This window comes from Scleropages formosus, chromosome 18, assembly GCF_900964775.1.
Source record: "Scleropages formosus chromosome 18, fSclFor1.1, whole genome shotgun sequence".
Lineage (NCBI taxonomy): Eukaryota > Metazoa > Chordata > Actinopteri > Osteoglossiformes > Osteoglossidae > Scleropages > Scleropages formosus.
The window spans coordinates 6,304,724-6,321,776 of record NC_041823.1 but is presented as its reverse complement, the minus strand read 5'-3'; the positions used below and the strand labels follow the sequence as shown (position 1 = coordinate 6,321,776).

The 17,053-nt window shown below is 45.4% G+C and overlaps 2 protein-coding genes across 2 annotated transcripts; one reads left to right on the top strand and one right to left on the bottom strand.

Annotated features, from left to right (window-relative positions):
• Window positions 1-2,525: 2,525 nt before the first annotated feature.
• Window positions 2,526-8,540, top strand: LOC108940487 (mitochondrial folate transporter/carrier-like). Its single transcript, XM_018762712.2, has 7 exons — window positions 2,526-2,858; window positions 3,231-3,381; window positions 4,141-4,226; window positions 5,453-5,607; window positions 6,161-6,274; window positions 6,417-6,562; window positions 7,240-8,540. The coding sequence occupies exons 1-7, from the start codon at window positions 2,648-2,650 to the stop codon at window positions 7,364-7,366; spliced, it is 990 nt and encodes a 329-aa protein (XP_018618228.1). The 5' UTR covers window positions 2,526-2,647; the 3' UTR covers window positions 7,367-8,540.
• Window positions 8,541-8,668: 128 nt separating this feature from the next.
• On the bottom strand, window positions 8,669-16,259 carry LOC108940537 (collagen triple helix repeat-containing protein 1-like). The gene is made up of 4 exons (XM_018762781.2): window positions 15,998-16,259; window positions 10,020-10,238; window positions 9,648-9,864; window positions 8,669-9,027 (listed from the first exon to the last, which is right to left on the bottom strand). The coding sequence occupies exons 1-4, from the start codon at window positions 16,112-16,114 to the stop codon at window positions 8,885-8,887; spliced, it is 696 nt and encodes a 231-aa protein (XP_018618297.2). The 5' UTR covers window positions 16,115-16,259; the 3' UTR covers window positions 8,669-8,884.
• Between the last annotated feature and the right edge of the window lie 794 nt (window positions 16,260-17,053).

Genomic DNA, 17,053 nt, shown 5'->3' with positions numbered 1-17,053 from the left:
CGCCTCCACCGTAATTCCGACCATAAATAATAAAGGATTACTTTCCAACACATACAATTTAAGACAACCAAGACTTAGGCCCTCCGTAATATACTCATATTTCTTACTGACTCAGTCCATGTGTCTATTAGCGATTGCGTTTAATTTACACATTTCTACACATTTTTGGAGGAATATCACTTTTCGAGTTTGTAAATTTAATTAATAAATTAATATAATTAATTGATTCTCTTATCATTTTTCACTTGAGTCTAAAACAGAGAAAATTACCTGTCTTTTACAGCTTACCCTGCGGATAGCAGTTAAAGTGCCCTCAAACGAGAGAGCCAGTCTAATTCAACGGCTCCTGGCTGCTGATCATTCATAAGCGGTGACAAATGAAGCAAAATGTTACAGGGTGAATCAGTCAATTACAATTACATCAATTACTTTCCATTTTAGTGCAGCTAAACAAGAAAATTCTTTTAAATGGATGGATAGGTCAAAGATTTTCTACAAAACCATAACACACCAACAAATAATTATCGCTTTTACTGATTTCACTGATATAGCTGCTTGATCTACGAACAAAGTGAGTTACGAACAAACCTGTGAGGCTGTAGTGAAAAAGTCGTTCACCTTTTTCTTTTTGCAAGAACTTCGCTCTTACAGGCTATGTGTTGTAGCGCCACCTTCTGTTCTGGATTAATTCTGTTTCTGTCAAGTAAAAAGCACACGACTTTTGATCCTCTCCTGTAATAAAATGTATCCTGGCGGTGACATGAAGCTTAAATTCTATTTTCATGATATAATAGAATTTGGATTTTCTAATTTGCACTTATTTTACTTGCTATCTTTTTTTTTTGTCTTTAATTACAATGTAATATGTTCATCGTGTGCCCTGGTGTTGTTATGAGTATAATATTATCTGCGAATATGATTTATGCTGCCCCTGGTGTTTTTTTTAATTTCGGAAAGTTCTTTTAGGTATCCTCCATCTGTCTCCATCTAGCGGACCTGTGATGCACTGATAAACTCTTGGTTCAGTACAAGACACTTGTAAACCGAAAGGAATTTGCAATAGTTTTTGATGCCATACCCTCAGGCGTCATTATGCTTAAAACCCAACATCTTCTTTAACTCCCGCCACTCAGACATGGATCCATGCTCCTCTGCTGCAAGGCAGATGTGTTTTTCACCTGGTTTTCAGAGAAATAAGAATGATCCGAGCCTTGATCCAAAGGGATATTGTTACAGTGCCACTTGTAAGCAATATATAAACACTACTGATGAGTGTAATAATAAGAATGCCATTAAAACTGTACATTATTGTAATATTTTTAGGGTATTGATGTGATGTCTTTGGTTATTGCAGTGTTTTGTAATTTTTTGTGTATTTATTTTTATTTAGGGGGGCGCAGTGGCGCAGTGGGTTGGACCAGGTCCTGCTCTCCAGTGGGTCTGGGGTTCGAGTCCCGCTTGGGGTGCCTTGCGATGGACTGGCATCCCGTCCTGGGTGTGTCCCCTCCCCCTCTGGCCTTACGCCCCTGTGTTGCCGGGTAGGCTCCGGTTCCCCGCGACCCCGTATGGGACAAGCGGTTCTGAAAATGTGTGTGTGTGTGTGTGTGTGTGTGTGTGTGTATTTTTATTTATTTAATTTTTTGTTTACTTCCCCCTGGCTTAATAATAATAGGAAGAAATGAGGTCTCATATAGGAGTAGATTTATCCATAAGATCCCTCTAAAAAGGTGTTGACTTTACCCTTGAAATTTCTTTTGACTAAAAAAGTGAGACAAGTCTCCTATGAATTAATGAATAAACTTTACCCAAGTAAATGATTTATCCAAAGACTAAGACATTTATACCAGGTGCTCATTTTGTGAAGGTCCCACAGAAACAGCTCTTCCCCTCTAGATACACAGAAATTCTGGTGGGACATTCTTGGTTTTCATTAATTTCTCCTTTACTTAAGCATCTATTGCATATGACACAGACGACAGTATAGCTAAGCTACCATATAATTAACCTCACTGTCTTATTAGCCAAATATTACATACACATAGTGCACATTTGGAGTTTTGGTTTAGTAGCCTTTCTTTCTCCATTTATAAAGAATTTAAACATTACAATAACACTACTCCAGTTTCTAAGAAAACCCCAAAACTGTGAAAACTGCTTTTGATGACGTCTTCTTTACCTCATGAATAAGCTTCTGTTTGATTTTATTTATTTATTTTCTGTATATGTATGTTTTCATTTTTCTTTTAATTCGTTTACTTATTTATTTGTCTATCTATTTATCCTCTTTCTGTTATACTCCCTTTTGCATTGTTAATTGTAATATTTGGATCTGGCCCGTTGTTCTCCTCATGATCTGAACTTCTTAATTGCCGTATTTGGTCAATAAAGTTTTAAAAAACAAGAAACCGTTCGCGTTTTCCGGTATCGCATTCGTAACTTCCGTTGCTCGCGCGCGCGCGCAATCCCCCACCCACCCACGTGACGTCAAGGTGAAACGCGCTGCATTGTGGGAGAAGACGAATCCCTGTTTACTTGAACCCGTCTCGGTGACGCTGTGCGTTCTTCCGGTTTGTGACAACGTGGGTGACGTCCGTGTCTCCGCGACCCGAGTAAAGGAGCGAATGAACACGTTTCTTTATCTGTTGCGATGTCCAACGTGAGCTGCTCCGCGCGAGCGGACGTGCCGAGTCCCGTGCCGGTCCCACCGGAGTCCGCGAGCTCGCCCGTCTCCATGGCGACCGGCCTGGAGCGACTCCTCCGACTCGTGCGGTACGAAAACCTGGCGGCGGGACTTAGCGGAGGGGTGGTGTCCACCATGGTGCTGCATCCCCTGGACCTGGTCAAGACCCGACTGGCGGGTAAGAGGAAGGTTTTCGCGCGGTGGTGAAGCGACTCGGGTGAAGTCTGTCTGTCTGTCTGTCTGTCTGTGTGTGTGTGTGTGTGTGTGTGTGTGTGTGTGTGTGTGTGTGTAACAATTCAAGACGTCACAATTACAAGAAATCTTACAGCACAACCAAACTAGTCGGAGGAAGTAAACAAGTAAAAATAAACAAAATAAATTACAAGTCACGCCAATGCCCATGTATATATTACATCAAAACCAGAATATGAAATTAATTTACCATCTATATTACACACTCCTAATAGTCTTCATGTACCATTTAAATTCTTTAAGAAAAACCTCGTGTGTGTGTGTGTGTGTGTTCCCGCCCGCTGTGTTCTGTCTGCAGTGAGCGATGGCCTGGACGTGAGACCCAGGTACAACGGAATGATCCACTGCATGAGGAGCGTCTGGCGACACGAGGGCCTGCGGGGGCTCTACCGGGGCGTGACCCCCAACGTGTGGGGGGCCGGGGCATCCTGGGGACTCTACTTCTTCTTGTGAGTACCAACCTTCTCACCTACCGCTGGGACGTCTGTGAAGTGCAGGGCACTTAGGTTCCACATGTTAATCCAGATGTTAAGTCCAGGGAACGGCGGCTGGTAGTGTAGCGGTTAGAGCTACTGCCTTTGGACTCAAAGGTCGCCGGTCCGAATCACACCTCCAGCTGTGGTGCCCTTGAGCAAGGTACTTGCCCTAAATTACTACAGGAAAAATTACCCAGCTGTATAAATGGGTAAATAATACTAAGTATTTTAACGCTGTAAGTGGCTTTGGAGAAAAGTGTCAGATAGATGAATAAATATAATCTATACATCTCCTGGGGGCGCAGTGGTGCAGTGGGTTGGACCACAGTCCTGCTCTCCGGTGGGTCTGGGGTTCGAGTCCCACTTGAGGTGCCTTGCAACGGACTGGCGTCCCGTCCCGTCCTGGGTGTGTCCCCTCCGGCACAGCTTTGGGAAATTTATAGTCACCAGTCCACCTGAAACACCTGCCTTCGGACTGTGGGAGGAAACCAGAGCGCCTGGAGGAAACCCACCTCGCGCAGGGAGAACATTGAAGCTGCATGCAGACAGAGCTGGGTTTGAACCCACAACCAGCTCTACCCGCTGCTCCACCGGTGCCGCCCCAGTGCCACCTAATATCACTGAATAGTGAAAAGAAAGCAGTTCCTGCCAAATACATGAATGAAGTAGTGAATTTCTCATTTGAATCTAACCCTTGACCCTTCTCCCCCCAACCCCACCCCACACCCCCAGCTACAATGCAATTAAAGCCCACGCGCAGGAAGGCCGTGAGTCCGAGCTCAGCGCTTCGGAGCATCTGGTGTCTGCAGCGCAAGCAGGTGGGTGGGTGTCGGTGCGGGACCCGAGAGGCGCCCGACGCGAACGCTCCGACTGATCCGCGCCAAACGTGCTCGTGTCTCACAGTTTCCTGGCAAAAACCCAGCTATAAGCCACGTTTCTGCGGCCTTTTCCGACCTCGAAGTCTTATTGTCCCCTCGGCCAAATGATAAATGAGGCTCTAGGAACAAACACAGTGTTCTTTTCCTCCACACATTAACCTCTGTGGGGTTTCAGGTTATCTGGTCCCCCGTGGCCAGGATCATCATTGATTAATGGGACAGCTGGTACTGTAGTGGTTAGAGCTGCTGCCTTTGAACCCCAAGGTCGCAGGTTTGAATCCCACCTCTGGCTGTGGTACCCTTGAGCAAGGTACTCGCCCCAAATTGCTCCAGTAAAATTACCCAGCTGTATAAATAGCCAAATGATTCTAAGTACCTTAACACTTTAAGTGGCTTTGGAAACAAACGTCAGATAAGTAAATAAACGTTACGATTAGTACAAGCGAAAAGTAAAAATAATACTAAAATATTATGGGACCAGTCTCTACCATAAGGAACTCTGTTCAAAGTTTCCTTTTGTATTGTCATGACATGCTGTGATTTTGGAGTCTCTGGCTGTCTCAACGTTTAATTTACCACCCAGTGTTTATTTCCACATTCCATCTACGGGGAAAAATTATCTGAGTGTATTAACCCTCTCCAGGCAGATGATGCATATTAGCATCACTAATTGTCTAGTGTCACCGGGCGCTGCGGTCTCACAGCCCCTGGGTGGTGCGAGAGGACGTGGGTTCGATCCCCACTCAGTGTGTGTGGAGTTTGTATGTTCTCCCCTTGTCTGTGTGGGTTTCCTCTGGGTGCTCTGGTTTCCTCCCACACTCCAAAGACATGCTGTTCAGGTTCACCCGCAGTGTGTGAGTGACAAAGAGAGTGTGTTCCACTGATGTATGGATGAGAGACCCAGTGTAAGTCACTGCGGTGAATAAGGTGTGTGGGCTGGTAACACTATATAGTGTTCATTGGACGTCGCTTTGGAGAAAAGTGTCTGCTAAATAAATGTATATGTCTACTAATACTAGCATTTCCCACTGCTAGTATTAATTTGGGCCTGAGAGGGTTAAAAGCAAGAACTGCAGCAAAGTCATGTCAGTGTTCGGCAGACGTTTTCAACGTGAGCCAAATTTCTGATCGGTGTTCTCACCCGTACCTGTTACCTTTTTGTCCAGGGGCAATGACGCTGTGCTTAACCAACCCGATCTGGGTAACCAAAACCCGCCTGGTCTTGCAGTACAACAATGAAACGTCCAAGAAGCAGTACAAAGGAATGCTGGATGCTCTGGTGAAAATATACCGTCATGAGGGCATACCGGGATTGTATAAGGTAAAGTGCGGTCAGAGCCGATTTTTCATGTTCTCATTTAAATAAAAAATATAGAAAAAAGTTTCGCCTGAATTTGTGTGCTGTGTGGAGGCCACCACAAGGGGGCGTGCTTTTCTCTGAGTGCCATAGCAAGCTGATGCAACACCCTTTGAGCATGTGGCATGTTGCAAGTCTTCTACCCATCTTTGTTGTGCTGGCAAAAAAAAAAAGAAAATTCTCTACAATGAGTTCAATATTTCACATGCTCAAAAAATTGAGGGCCCTACATGAGAACAATATGTTTAACAGTCCTCACTGTGGGTGAAGCTGGAAGTTCAGTGGTTAGAGCTGCTGCCTTTGGACCCAAAAGGTCACGGGTTCAATTCCCATCTCTGGCTGTGGTACCCTTGAGCAAGGTACTTACCCTAAATTACTCCGGTAAAATTACCCAGCTGTATCAACGGGTAAATAATTGTAAGCAACTTAACACTGTAAGTCACTTCGGTACAAAAGCATCAGCTAAATGAATAAAATGTAAAGAATAAAAGCAACAATCATGTAATGTGTCCTACAGGGCTTTGTGCCTGGTCTCTTTGGCACATCCCATGGTGCATTGCAGTTCATGGTGTATGAGCAGCTGAAGAGAGATTACAATAAGTACAGAAAGAAGCCTTCGGAAGCAAAACTGGTGAGTAGGTAACAGGTATTTGAGGCCCAGACCAAAATAAAAAAAAATGTACGGTGTCTTGTCTCAGGTTGATGTGTAATTAAAAATCCGTTAACCTGAAAAAGCAGCTCGAGTCACTGTTTTCCAACATCTTTCATGACAGAATGCCTTCGAGTACATCAGCATGGCAGCCTTTTCGAAAATCTTCGCGGTGGCGTCGACGTACCCGTACCAGGTGGTCCGGGCCCGACTGCAGGACCAGCACAACAAATACGACGGAGTCATCGATGTGATCGGGAGGACGTGGAGGTGCCTGCCGACCCCACGCTTTGTTCGCGTTCGGGAGGAATCATCGAGTTCGTTATACACTGGCTTCTCGTGTTCGGAGTGTGATGAGCTTACAAATTATAAAGATGCAACATTTTTTCCGTTCTGCTTAACTTTAAATGTCTTTTTCCGCACCGTTCTGTGACGTTGCTCTGTTGCGGCGCAAACGTGACCTGTGTTCTCAAGCCCGAACAAAACCTGTGAGTAAAACGCATCCAGACGGAACGGGAATGTTGAACCGCCCGTGTTCAACTCGCTTCCACGCTGTTTACAGCGCACGTCTGGTGTTCGCGATGTGTTCGGTAGCAGGGCGAGGATCGATGCCCGTGTTTATCGAACGATTCCAGAACCACGGGCTTAAATTTTTATCTTCATCCTTTTAGATTACTTTTAATATGGCAAAGTTGATAGAAATGATTTTTTTTTTTGAAGTATGAGCTGAGGTTTTTTCCAGAATCTAAGGAGAGAATGGAGGGTCATCTGTTCAAAGGCTGTGCAACTTGTAACGTTGTACTTGTGAACATTTCGAGAGACGGACGTCCGGTTCCCGGTCCGTTCGTGAGGCGAGGAGCCGGCGCGCGTAATTCTGAGAAACGTTGCCTTTGTGACTGTTTTCACATGCCCGACGCCAGCCCTGATGTTCGCTCTCCGTCCTTTAGGAACGAGGGTCTGATCGGGTTCTACAAAGGAATCGTCCCCAACCTGCTCAGAGTGACCCCTGCGTGCTGCATCACGTTCGTGGTCTACGAGAACGTGTCCCGCTTCCTCCTGGGCCGACGCCACTGAGGGCGCCTGGGAACGGCGGCGCACCCGGCCCGCGGAGCCGGACCCGCACCGTGTACCGCGTTTACCTGAGCCAGGAGTAACGGCGATAACCTAAGCGTAGAGTGACATTAAATTTTAGTAAGTGACAGTCCCATCTCCTTCCCCTCCGGCACCAGCGGCGGAGGGAAAAACTGCTTTTGCGCTTATGAATGTCTGACGAAGCACCAGAATCCCAGCGCGCAGACGTGGAACTGAGCTAAATTCCTCGCGTCTGGCTGGATTGCCCTCAGAGCACGTATAATCGGAACCGTGCAGGATGCAGACGAGGACACGAAAGCGGCGGAACGGAGCCAGAACCCTGCGACCGTAGCCAGCCGCTGCGTTTTAATGAACAGTGTAATCAGAACTTATTTTTAGGTCTGTTTGGGTGTTCAAAGGAAATGTGGATCCTTACCAGAGTATAACGTTTAGCGGTTTTACCATCTATGAGTATTGATTCCGGCTTTGGCGGGGGATGTGACATCATTAGCTGGAGCTGGCGACTGGCGGTGCGGGATGTTCTTCGTCACTTTAATTTATTGACTTTATATACTATGCGCAGGGCTGAGTGCGTGTTTACAGCTTTTATTTTTATGCAGCTGTGTGCATGGTTCGAACATCTTTAAAAGGTTTTGGGGCGCGATTGGAAAAAATAATTATAAATTAAAAACTTGTTTTCTGGGTCTTTTCAAATGTCTGAAGATCTGAACGCTGAATCTGATCTAATGTAAACCATTGTATGGCTATAATGAAGAGGTAATAAATTTATGTGGGAGACATTTCTGGAGAAGTCGCAGGGGTTTGGAAAGTTATGCTTGTTTTTAACCCCTTTACATTTTAAATCTAATGTTGGAAACATTTTTTTTTTTTCTGATTATTTATATATTGTTTCTGTAAGCCAAATAATCTGGCCAACACCACATATTCCAGTGAAAATTTCTGATCTCGTAAAAGCCATAAATGTGACCAGTTTCTTGCTACTTCTAGATTGAAAGTACATTTATTTTACACTGCTTCTGTGTTTTTAATGTTCAGCAACATTTTTCTAGCACTGTTACACAATGTAAATGTTATAAAACATAAGGAAACTGCCAAAATAATGTTCGGTGTGTATGTTACGCATTAAAGTGATTGTCGCAGGATGGAATGAATACAGTGTGGATAGAAACACTAAAAAAAGTTTATTTGCAGCGATATGTCGACAATGGTTATTTCGAAAAGACCGAAAATTCACACTTCCATTTCGCTTCTGAGGTGAAACCGAAAGTCACCGAATACAAAAAAAATGCACCAATAGTAACAAACTCCTCACGTGGGATTATCAGATGGTCCAAGTTTAATCCCACCCTGAAGCATAACCCATATGATAAACAATTTCCTGACATCCAAAAAGGCAGCTGTCGAGCGTGTGACTGACGGATGTTTCCCACCGGTGGGACGCCGTCACGGTCGGGCAGATCCGGGGGTCCCGGACTGGGGGCGCGGCGGGGCTCGGGGGCCTCATTTCGATAACTCCTCGATGATGATCCGGGACACGGAGTTCCATCCCGTGGAGGCGTCCCCTCGCGGGTAGTCGGCACAGGTGCCCACCCATATGGCCACATCCACCAGGCCAGCGTGGATCCCCTCGCAGAGACCCTCCACTGGACAAAACAAAGAGTAAATCAATTTTTTGAAAAAACACTGCAGGTCCAAGTAGCAGTGGCTGCAACCCCCCCCTCCCCCTCCAATTTTTATTTTCATCCCCCTTTGCTTTTGGGAGTTTTTTTGTTTTCCTCTCCTCGACTGCCAACTGCTTCACTCTGTACATAACTAACTGCTGCTTCTCACACCCTGTAATAGGGGTCACTGACAACCACACTGTTCAGTGTTTCTCACTTTGGTGAGAAGAGCTGTGTAAAAATGAATTTAAAACATAACTGTTCAGCATATGTCATTCAGCTAATTTTTCTATGGGGGAATTGGGGTTTATTGTTCAAAACCATTTCGTGTGACAAACAGTAGAATAATCAAACTTCACCCGAGTGCATTAAAAATATAATGATAAAAAATACAATATCCAAGCTTACTACTACCTGAACTCGTAATCAGTTACTCTCTGAAAATATGTATAAATACCATATGGATGGATCAATCGCTGGAACATATTACTCAGTAGCTGCCGAGCGAGATCGAAAATTGCAAATAATATATAATCGGGGGCAGCAAGGTGGCACAGCGGGTAGCGCCGGTACCTCGCGGCTCCTGGGCTGTGGTGTCCTACCTGCCGAGGTGCGGTGAATGTTGATGGTGGAGTTGAGCTCAGGGCTGCCCTGGTCCAGGTAGATGATGGACTCGATGGGCAGCGGACCCGAGCACTCGGCGCCGTTGAAGGTAAAGTACCAGCGCTGGCAGCAGGCCGTGCGGCACTTGAGCCTGAGGGAGCCGCTGAAGAGGACCCTCAGAGCGCTGTCCGAGCGCATCTTGGTGAACGTGCACTCCTGCGGTGGCAGAACGCAATCTAGTCAGGGGCTGGACTCGTCACCGGGCGGTTGTGGGTTCAAGTCCCGGCTGCCCTGTCATGGTAACTTTGAGCTTTGACTTCATAGTATTAATTGTTATTGGTACACGTGTGACAGATTGACTTGGTTCTTACCGCGATTTTTCCCAGGTCGATGCCGTAGTTGAGCGAGTTCCAGGCGCACTGTTTGTAGTTGGGTTTCCATGGTTCCTCGAAGATCTCCCTCTCGCACTCCCCCTTCTCGCCCTTCTGGCCGTCCCTCCCTGGGATGCCGGGGGTCCCGGGAATGCCGTTCACACCTGGATTGCCCTCCCTTCCCGGTGTGCCCGGCGGGCCCTGCAGGCAGCCGTTATACTGCGAGAAAGAGAGAGAGACAGGAAAAGGAAGTGGCTACCGCTGGGTCCTCACTGCAGATGTCCTTCCAGTCCTTCTTCACGCGTTTAGCTGTCACCATGGACGCCACGGCTCAGATTCCTCAAACTCTGAACCATCTGCCTTTGTCTTCAGCAGCTGTGCCCCCCTACCTCCTTGCCCTGGAAAATTCATCATGGGGGCTCATATCTGCTCAGTTTCACATGGACACAGCAGCTGGACTCCTTCGTGAGCCGTGCGATTCATAGCTAGAAGAGTTTGTCTTCCACCCGCGATCACTGCCGGTGTGTTTATACGTGTCGCAGCTCTCCGGTCGAGGGCCTGCAGGACCGCAGCGTGAGCACATCTCCCTGGTTCTTCAAACAACTAACAGCTGGCATGTTGACAACTGACCTCAACACTGAAAGAACTGAAGCTGTTTAGTCATTAAATAATTAAATTTTTGTTTTTATTACTATAGTATTAATTATGTAAATAACTGGCTTTATCGATTCTAGTTCCATAAGAATGAAAAGATCAGAGTACAATTATTCAGTAAACATTTATCCTTTCAGCTGATCCCTTTGTCCAAGGTGACTCGAAGTACTAGGTACTAGGTTCATATGGTAAGTGATTTACAGTGATTTACCCCTTTTTACAGCTGGGTAATTGTTACTAATTCATGACCAGTACCTTTCTCAAGGGTACTCTATCAGGAGCAGGGATTCGAAACGGAGTCTTTCAGCTGTATGGTTACACTGCCAACCCTGCCAACTGCTATGCCCCCTGCTGCTTCCATGTACTGGGTAAAAAAACGGACATATCAAAACATAAATACATTTTCTGTAATTAACTGACAAATTGAGGGTCACTGTGGCCTGGAGCCTATCCTGGAAGCATGGGGCGTGATCATGGCAAGGGAAATCAGTACATCACAGGGCAATCACACACACACATACAGTGAAGAGTTTAGAGTGAGTAGTTTACCTGGGAAATATCTGAAGTGTGGGAAGAAACCAGAGTACCCGGAAGAAACCCATGCAGACACAAGAACATGCAAACTCCACACAAACAGTGCGATTTGAACCCATTTTAGAACCCACAGACAGCCACCACCTTGCCGCCACCACATACATCAAGTAAAATCCTGCATGGATAGGATACGACAATACGCCAAAGATGCCGTCACCACCACAAACAAACTGAGGCTGCCTGCATTTAGCTTTAGATATTCTGACTTTACAAGAGGACAGAAGGAAGAAACGCTGAAACAGACTGTGAGTAAGCTTTGTGTCGAGAAATATCCCGGTCATCTCATATCTGCGGTCAAGGGCCTGGGTTACTGGAGCATGATTCACATCCACTTCATCACCGCTTGCACAGATGTCGTCCGTATCGCAGAGAGGGTCACCAGATGGTTTGTTCTGGAGAAAATCCCATGCCTCATACCGGTCGAGACGGGGAACCAGAACACAGGCCATGTGGAATGCAGGACACTTCCTCCTGCAACAAACCACATCCCCCACCCCACCACATGCACCACTGACCCAAGTAAAACTGAACTGGCCATGCACTTTTTTGCAGTTTATTTCGGTTTGAACATTATTTCAGTTCAATTTTTTTGTACAAAGTGCTCTTCTCAGAGTGACGACGGAGCGCCAGTGATACGGAAGAGAAGATGGAAAACCAGGAGACAAATATATTGGTTTGAATCGGTATATGAGTCAGTTGAGTGGCAACTGAGGAGAGGAAAACAAAGAAACTTCCAGATCAAAGAAACAGGAGGAAAATACACCTCCAGGGGATCAAGTACCAATGTTCCCTCTGGGGGTTTCTAGTGTGTTACAGTGGTCCTGTAGCTAAGAAGAGCAGCTGATATGGTTGATAAAGAACTGGTGTCAGCAAAGATTAGACATAATCCAGTTGTCAGACAGCTGTAAATTGTTGGGTTAGGGTTAAAGAATACAATGGTATGAACTCTTTCAGTTTATACTGCTACGAAAAGTGTATGAACTAAATGATTAATTAATACCAGGCACTTGCAGCTGAGGAGCAATTAATGCAGAAATTTAAGCAGCTGGTCTGAGAGCTGTGGGGCAGGAAGGCTCCCCCAAGATGGGATGGGTTGGATTTCCTATATCAGTGCGTACCCTAGGTCTGTACCTTTGTGTCGTACCTAAAAAATTTTACAACCGTATTTTGGTTTGTCGCTTTTCTTAATGAAACCTGCCATCTCGGCCCATGTGCCCATCTCTGGCGCACAATCGGCCACAATAGAGCACTGTTCTTATGAGAGATTATGCAGCAGTAAGTACACTGCAGTCTCCGTGATCCCGTATGAAAAAGAAAGGGCAGCTTCACTGGAAATCAGGCAACTGCATCTGGTGGAGCGCCGGCAGGCAAAAACAAATCTGAAGTCATGGAAAGCTTACATAACGCGGAGTCTATTTTTAAAAGTCCGTGCCAACATGTGCATATGGGAAAAAGGCACATGCCCCATTATGTTAAAGAAAAGGTCTGCATCGGGAGTCTAGTATTAAGTAAATTATAACATTTCTCAGGCTCAATAGCAGCCGTCTAGACGGCAGCTCAGTCCGGCCAAAAACGCAGATCTGCGTTGGCCGGCGAGAAAACCGTGGTGGCCGATCACCTGGGGAGCTGCTGGAGAGAGAGGAACGATGGTTCAGTCACCACACTCTCAGATGAGTGATGTGGACTGCAGATCACGTGAGCAACATCTCGAAAGAAAGCCTCTGAGATGTAGGATCTAGGCATCCAATCTGAAGACAGTGTATGGGCCCATTAAGGGGTAGAAGTCCTTGGAAAAAGTAGCAGTAATTAACACTGCAACAGATTTTATTGCCTTTTCATTTAACTGCAGACAAATTAATGCCTTTAAAGAGTTTTTACTAACCTCAGACGACATCCTGAAACATATCTAATGTCCTTCTTTGCATCAGTGGACTTTAAAGTACAGATGCTCCATGTGACTCCAGCCTAAAGCCTGTATGTCCACAGCGATCAGCAAGGTGTGAATGAGCAACCAGGTGGTCAGTGGTGTAGATATCCTGGCCTGGCAAAGCCACAAGGGCTGAGCACCATGGACAAGGGGTCCCTGAACCTACAGGGATGACTTTTTTTGTCCAGTTACATTATCAGACATGATTATGAAATATGAATTCAAACCAGTGAGCAATCAGTCATGTTGATGCAATCTGGTCAGTGAGCTCCAATTATACATCCATCGCTGACATCTCTGGAGTTGAGAACTTAAGCTTCTACCAAAGAAGGAAAACATTCTTTCACTGCCTTTAAATATAAAACTAAGGCCACGTGTTTGACGGTCGCATTCTTGGTTTAACTGCACTTTGCAGAAGCAAGGCTCTCGGCTTTCTAAACCGTCCAAGTTGAGGCGGTTTTAACTACACTTTCTTCGGAAGCAGAGTAAAGAGTAATTTCGAGAAGCTGCAAAAGTACAACCGTCAATTAGGTTTCTTTATTGTGCTCCATTTCCACATGTTGTCAGTGCACCGCCGATCCAAACAGCTACAAATAGCTCTCATGCAGCGAGAAAGCAATTTCGTGTAAACAGAATCTGTCCATGTGCAACGTGTGCCATTTAAGGGTGACTTGCTTTCATATGATCAGTCATAAATATGGATTTATTTAAAAAAAAAAAAAAAAAAAAACAAGTCAAGATATCTACACCTGAAGGTGTCTTTCAATCCAGGTGCATTTACCCCTTTGAATCCATAGAAGTAAATTTACACAAATGGCAGAGTCACAAACAGGCTACACTATACATCGACTCCTCAGCTCACAAAAACAGTTGAGAACAGAAATCTGTTCATAAATTAATTTGTTCTTAACTCCAGACAATTTACTACAAATTTGCAATCAGTAAAAGCTTAATTATACAGACGTCCATAGATTTGTTTCCAAGTGAGGTTCTGTAAAAGTCTTGGATATAGCAATAAAAATAAAATACTTTGAGGTATGTTTTCATAGAAATTTCAAGTTAAGGTTATATTAAACTAAAACATTTTAAAGTTTAAAGTGACAAAGTAAAAATGTTCTGCTTGGGTACACTTTACAGCTTGGCAAACAAGTGGAATTCAGTCTGCTACAGGGAGAATTTACAGAAAATTGATGTGTAACAAAAATCCTATCGAAAGCAAATATTCAACGAAATGTTTGTTTCTGAAAATGTGTGTGTGTGTGTGTGTGTGTGTGTTTGTATCTCCGAAAACGTGTAACTCAACCGTTCATAAAACGAGGAGCCAGTGTACAGAGCTAATGTCCATCAATTTAGATTCAGCATTATTCTCCACAGTTCATCGTGCCACAAATAAAACTGATACTGAGCCCTTCAAAGAGAGAGAGCAGCATTATCGTTTCATAAGGTACACTTCACTTTGAATAGAAATTAACAATCATACTGAGAGGTATCACGCTGTATCTATCAGGTGCTGTCATAGTGCATGCACATCCGCACACTCCCATCCACACGCAGAATATAAACAGAGAGAGAGAGGGAGACTTGGGACTATGCAGCTCAGCAGCTCACCAAACGTAGCAGCAGTTACCACAGCCCATCTCTGAATAATCGCCAACCCGGTTTACACGGCTGCTGCTGAGATCCAAGCCAAAGCAGCGGCAAACTACGGTAAACTAGACTTTGGCAGAGCACCAGGGAGCAGCTTGGCAGGTATACAGAGAACACACAGTGCCACCCCGTCTGTGGGTCTGGATGGGGGTTCTGGAAAAGGTGAGTGTAGAGCGTTACCACATTTACATGAAAGAATGGGCCATCTGTTGGGTCCCTCGCACAGTTCTCGCTGTCTGTTTCGCTTCCAGTGCACTAGAAAGTGACACAAACAATGTGCATCAAAACAGCGGCCAATCCTGGACCTGCAGGGTTGATTTTCTTTCAAGAAATCCACTTGCGTCTTCAACCAGATAGTTTCGTCCCCTACAGTACGGTGTCAGCATTCCAGAACTAGTTCCAAAGCCTCTCTCCTGCCATTCTTTCAGTAAAAGTATAATGCTATAGACACGAATCCCCCGACACAGTTCATGAACTGGAGTCGTCTTCCTGACGTCCCGAGGGGTCCCAGGGCAACCAGTGCAGGGACTGTGCAAACTCAGAAGCGTCTACCAGAGAGAGGGTCTGCTGTGGCCGAGGAGGCCCCTCCGAAACGTGCCATTTATTTCTCTCATTTAAGGCAAAAAAGTAGCTTCTATCAACTTTTATTGCCAACATCTAAAATGCAAAGCCATTCTCCCTTAATGTTTCAGTTTCTCCCACTTTCCTACATGTGCTTTCATTAACCTACATTCAAGAACTACATAATTTCAATAACTGAATTGACAGAATCGAAAACTCTGTCAGTGGCTTGTTTCGAGATTTACCAAACACAGATCATCTATTCAACAGAGTGTATGAAGTCTTTCATCTGATTTATCTATATCAACCGTTACAAAGTAATCTATTAATTATATACATATTCTCCTCTTATCAAGTACGCCAGATGAATTGAAAAAGTTGTTTCCATTTATATATACAGTACTGTATATATGTTTTTTTTTTTCTTCCCGCACACATATCAACTACTTGTATCATTTTGTTTGCTACATGCTGGCGATGAACATGAATTCATCCCGAATCTCTGCGCTTCACTCCACTCCACTCTTGTTGTGTTACTTGAGACAGACATAACGGCATGCATAAAAATAAATAAATAATATGTGGGAAGTCTCACTCTCTCGGTGAACTCCGCGTCCCGCTGGCGAAGTCCGCGCTGTTTCACCTTCTCGGCCCCGAAGAGAGACACGAGGAGCCCGGAGAGGAGCAGCACGCGAGCCGGCAGGGAGCGCATGGCGAGCGGGTCGGCGGGGGGGAGCGCACTGGGGAGGGCAGGGCGAGGGGCTGCGAGTCCAGCCCCGCGCGGGTCCGCGCGCGACAGAGGGCGGGGCCGTGCGCAGGAGCGCGCGCTCCCGGCGGCGCGCAGAGTCGCGCCTTTCGGACCCCGAGGCCCACCACCCCCTCAGAAAAAAAAAAATAAATAAATAAAGCCCTGGGCACTTAGGAATTTGCGCTTACAAAGAAGCCCCCCCCCCCCAAAGAGAGACACGGGGTTTTACACGGGAATAAAACGGAGCAGATGCCGCCATGGAGCCGCGAGCGGCACAGACTGGAGCCCATCGATCAGTGATGTCTTTCCTACGGCTCTGTGTGAACAGATCGCTTCATTCGGAAAGGAAACCCCGACACGCGCTATCCTACGGTTAGGACTGCATTGCTGCCACGTGGTCATTGCAGGGAATAAGGCGGGACTCCCAGATTTGGGGTTTTGAGCCTATAAACAACTGTGTGTCACAACATCCTCCTGAGAACCAGCAAAAAAGCTTTTGGCATATATGTGTACAGTTTGTACATTATATTTATTTTAAAAGTATAAGGGCAGCAGATGGAGTAGTGCCACCTTTGATTGAGAGGTCGAAGGTTCGAATCCTACCTTCTGTTGTAGTATCCATGAGCAAGGCACTCGCTGACTCGCACCAAATTGCTCCAGGTAACTTAAAATTGTATTTGGAGAAAAGTATCAGCTAATTAAAATACATGCCAGTGTCCTAAGGTGCCTTGGGACTCTGCAGTGCAGCAAGTACAATTTAGGAGAGATTTTTTAAAACATGTCTTCTGCAATGGATTAATCCACAGTAGTTTTATTTAAAGAGTTTAGCATATAGAAGTTTTTTAAAAAAAATACAAAACCTGTAAAACTAATACAAATATGCAATTAAAAAGGACACAAAGT

Bases quoted from the DNA above. Each gene is read 5' to 3' on its own strand.
- LOC108940537 (XM_018762781.2), bottom strand. From the start codon at position 16,114: ATGCGCTCCCTGCCGGCTCGCGTGCTGCTCCTCTCCGGGCTCCTCGTG. The intron at 10,239-15,997 runs GTGAGACTTCCC...TCTTTCTCGCAG, and splicing joins ACGCGGAGTTCACCGAGAGA to TATAACGGCTGCCTGCAGGG. The intron at 9,865-10,019 runs GTAAGAACCAAG...CTGCCACCGCAG, and splicing joins TCGACCTGGGAAAAATCGCG to GAGTGCACGTTCACCAAGAT.
- LOC108940487 (XM_018762712.2), top strand. From the start codon at position 2,648: ATGTCCAACGTGAGCTGCTCCGCGCGAGCGGACGTGCCGAGTCCCGTG. The intron at 2,859-3,230 runs GTAAGAGGAAGG...TTCTGTCTGCAG, and splicing joins GGTCAAGACCCGACTGGCGG to TGAGCGATGGCCTGGACGTG. The intron at 6,563-7,239 runs GTGCCTGCCGAC...TCCGTCCTTTAG, and splicing joins GTGATCGGGAGGACGTGGAG to GAACGAGGGTCTGATCGGGT.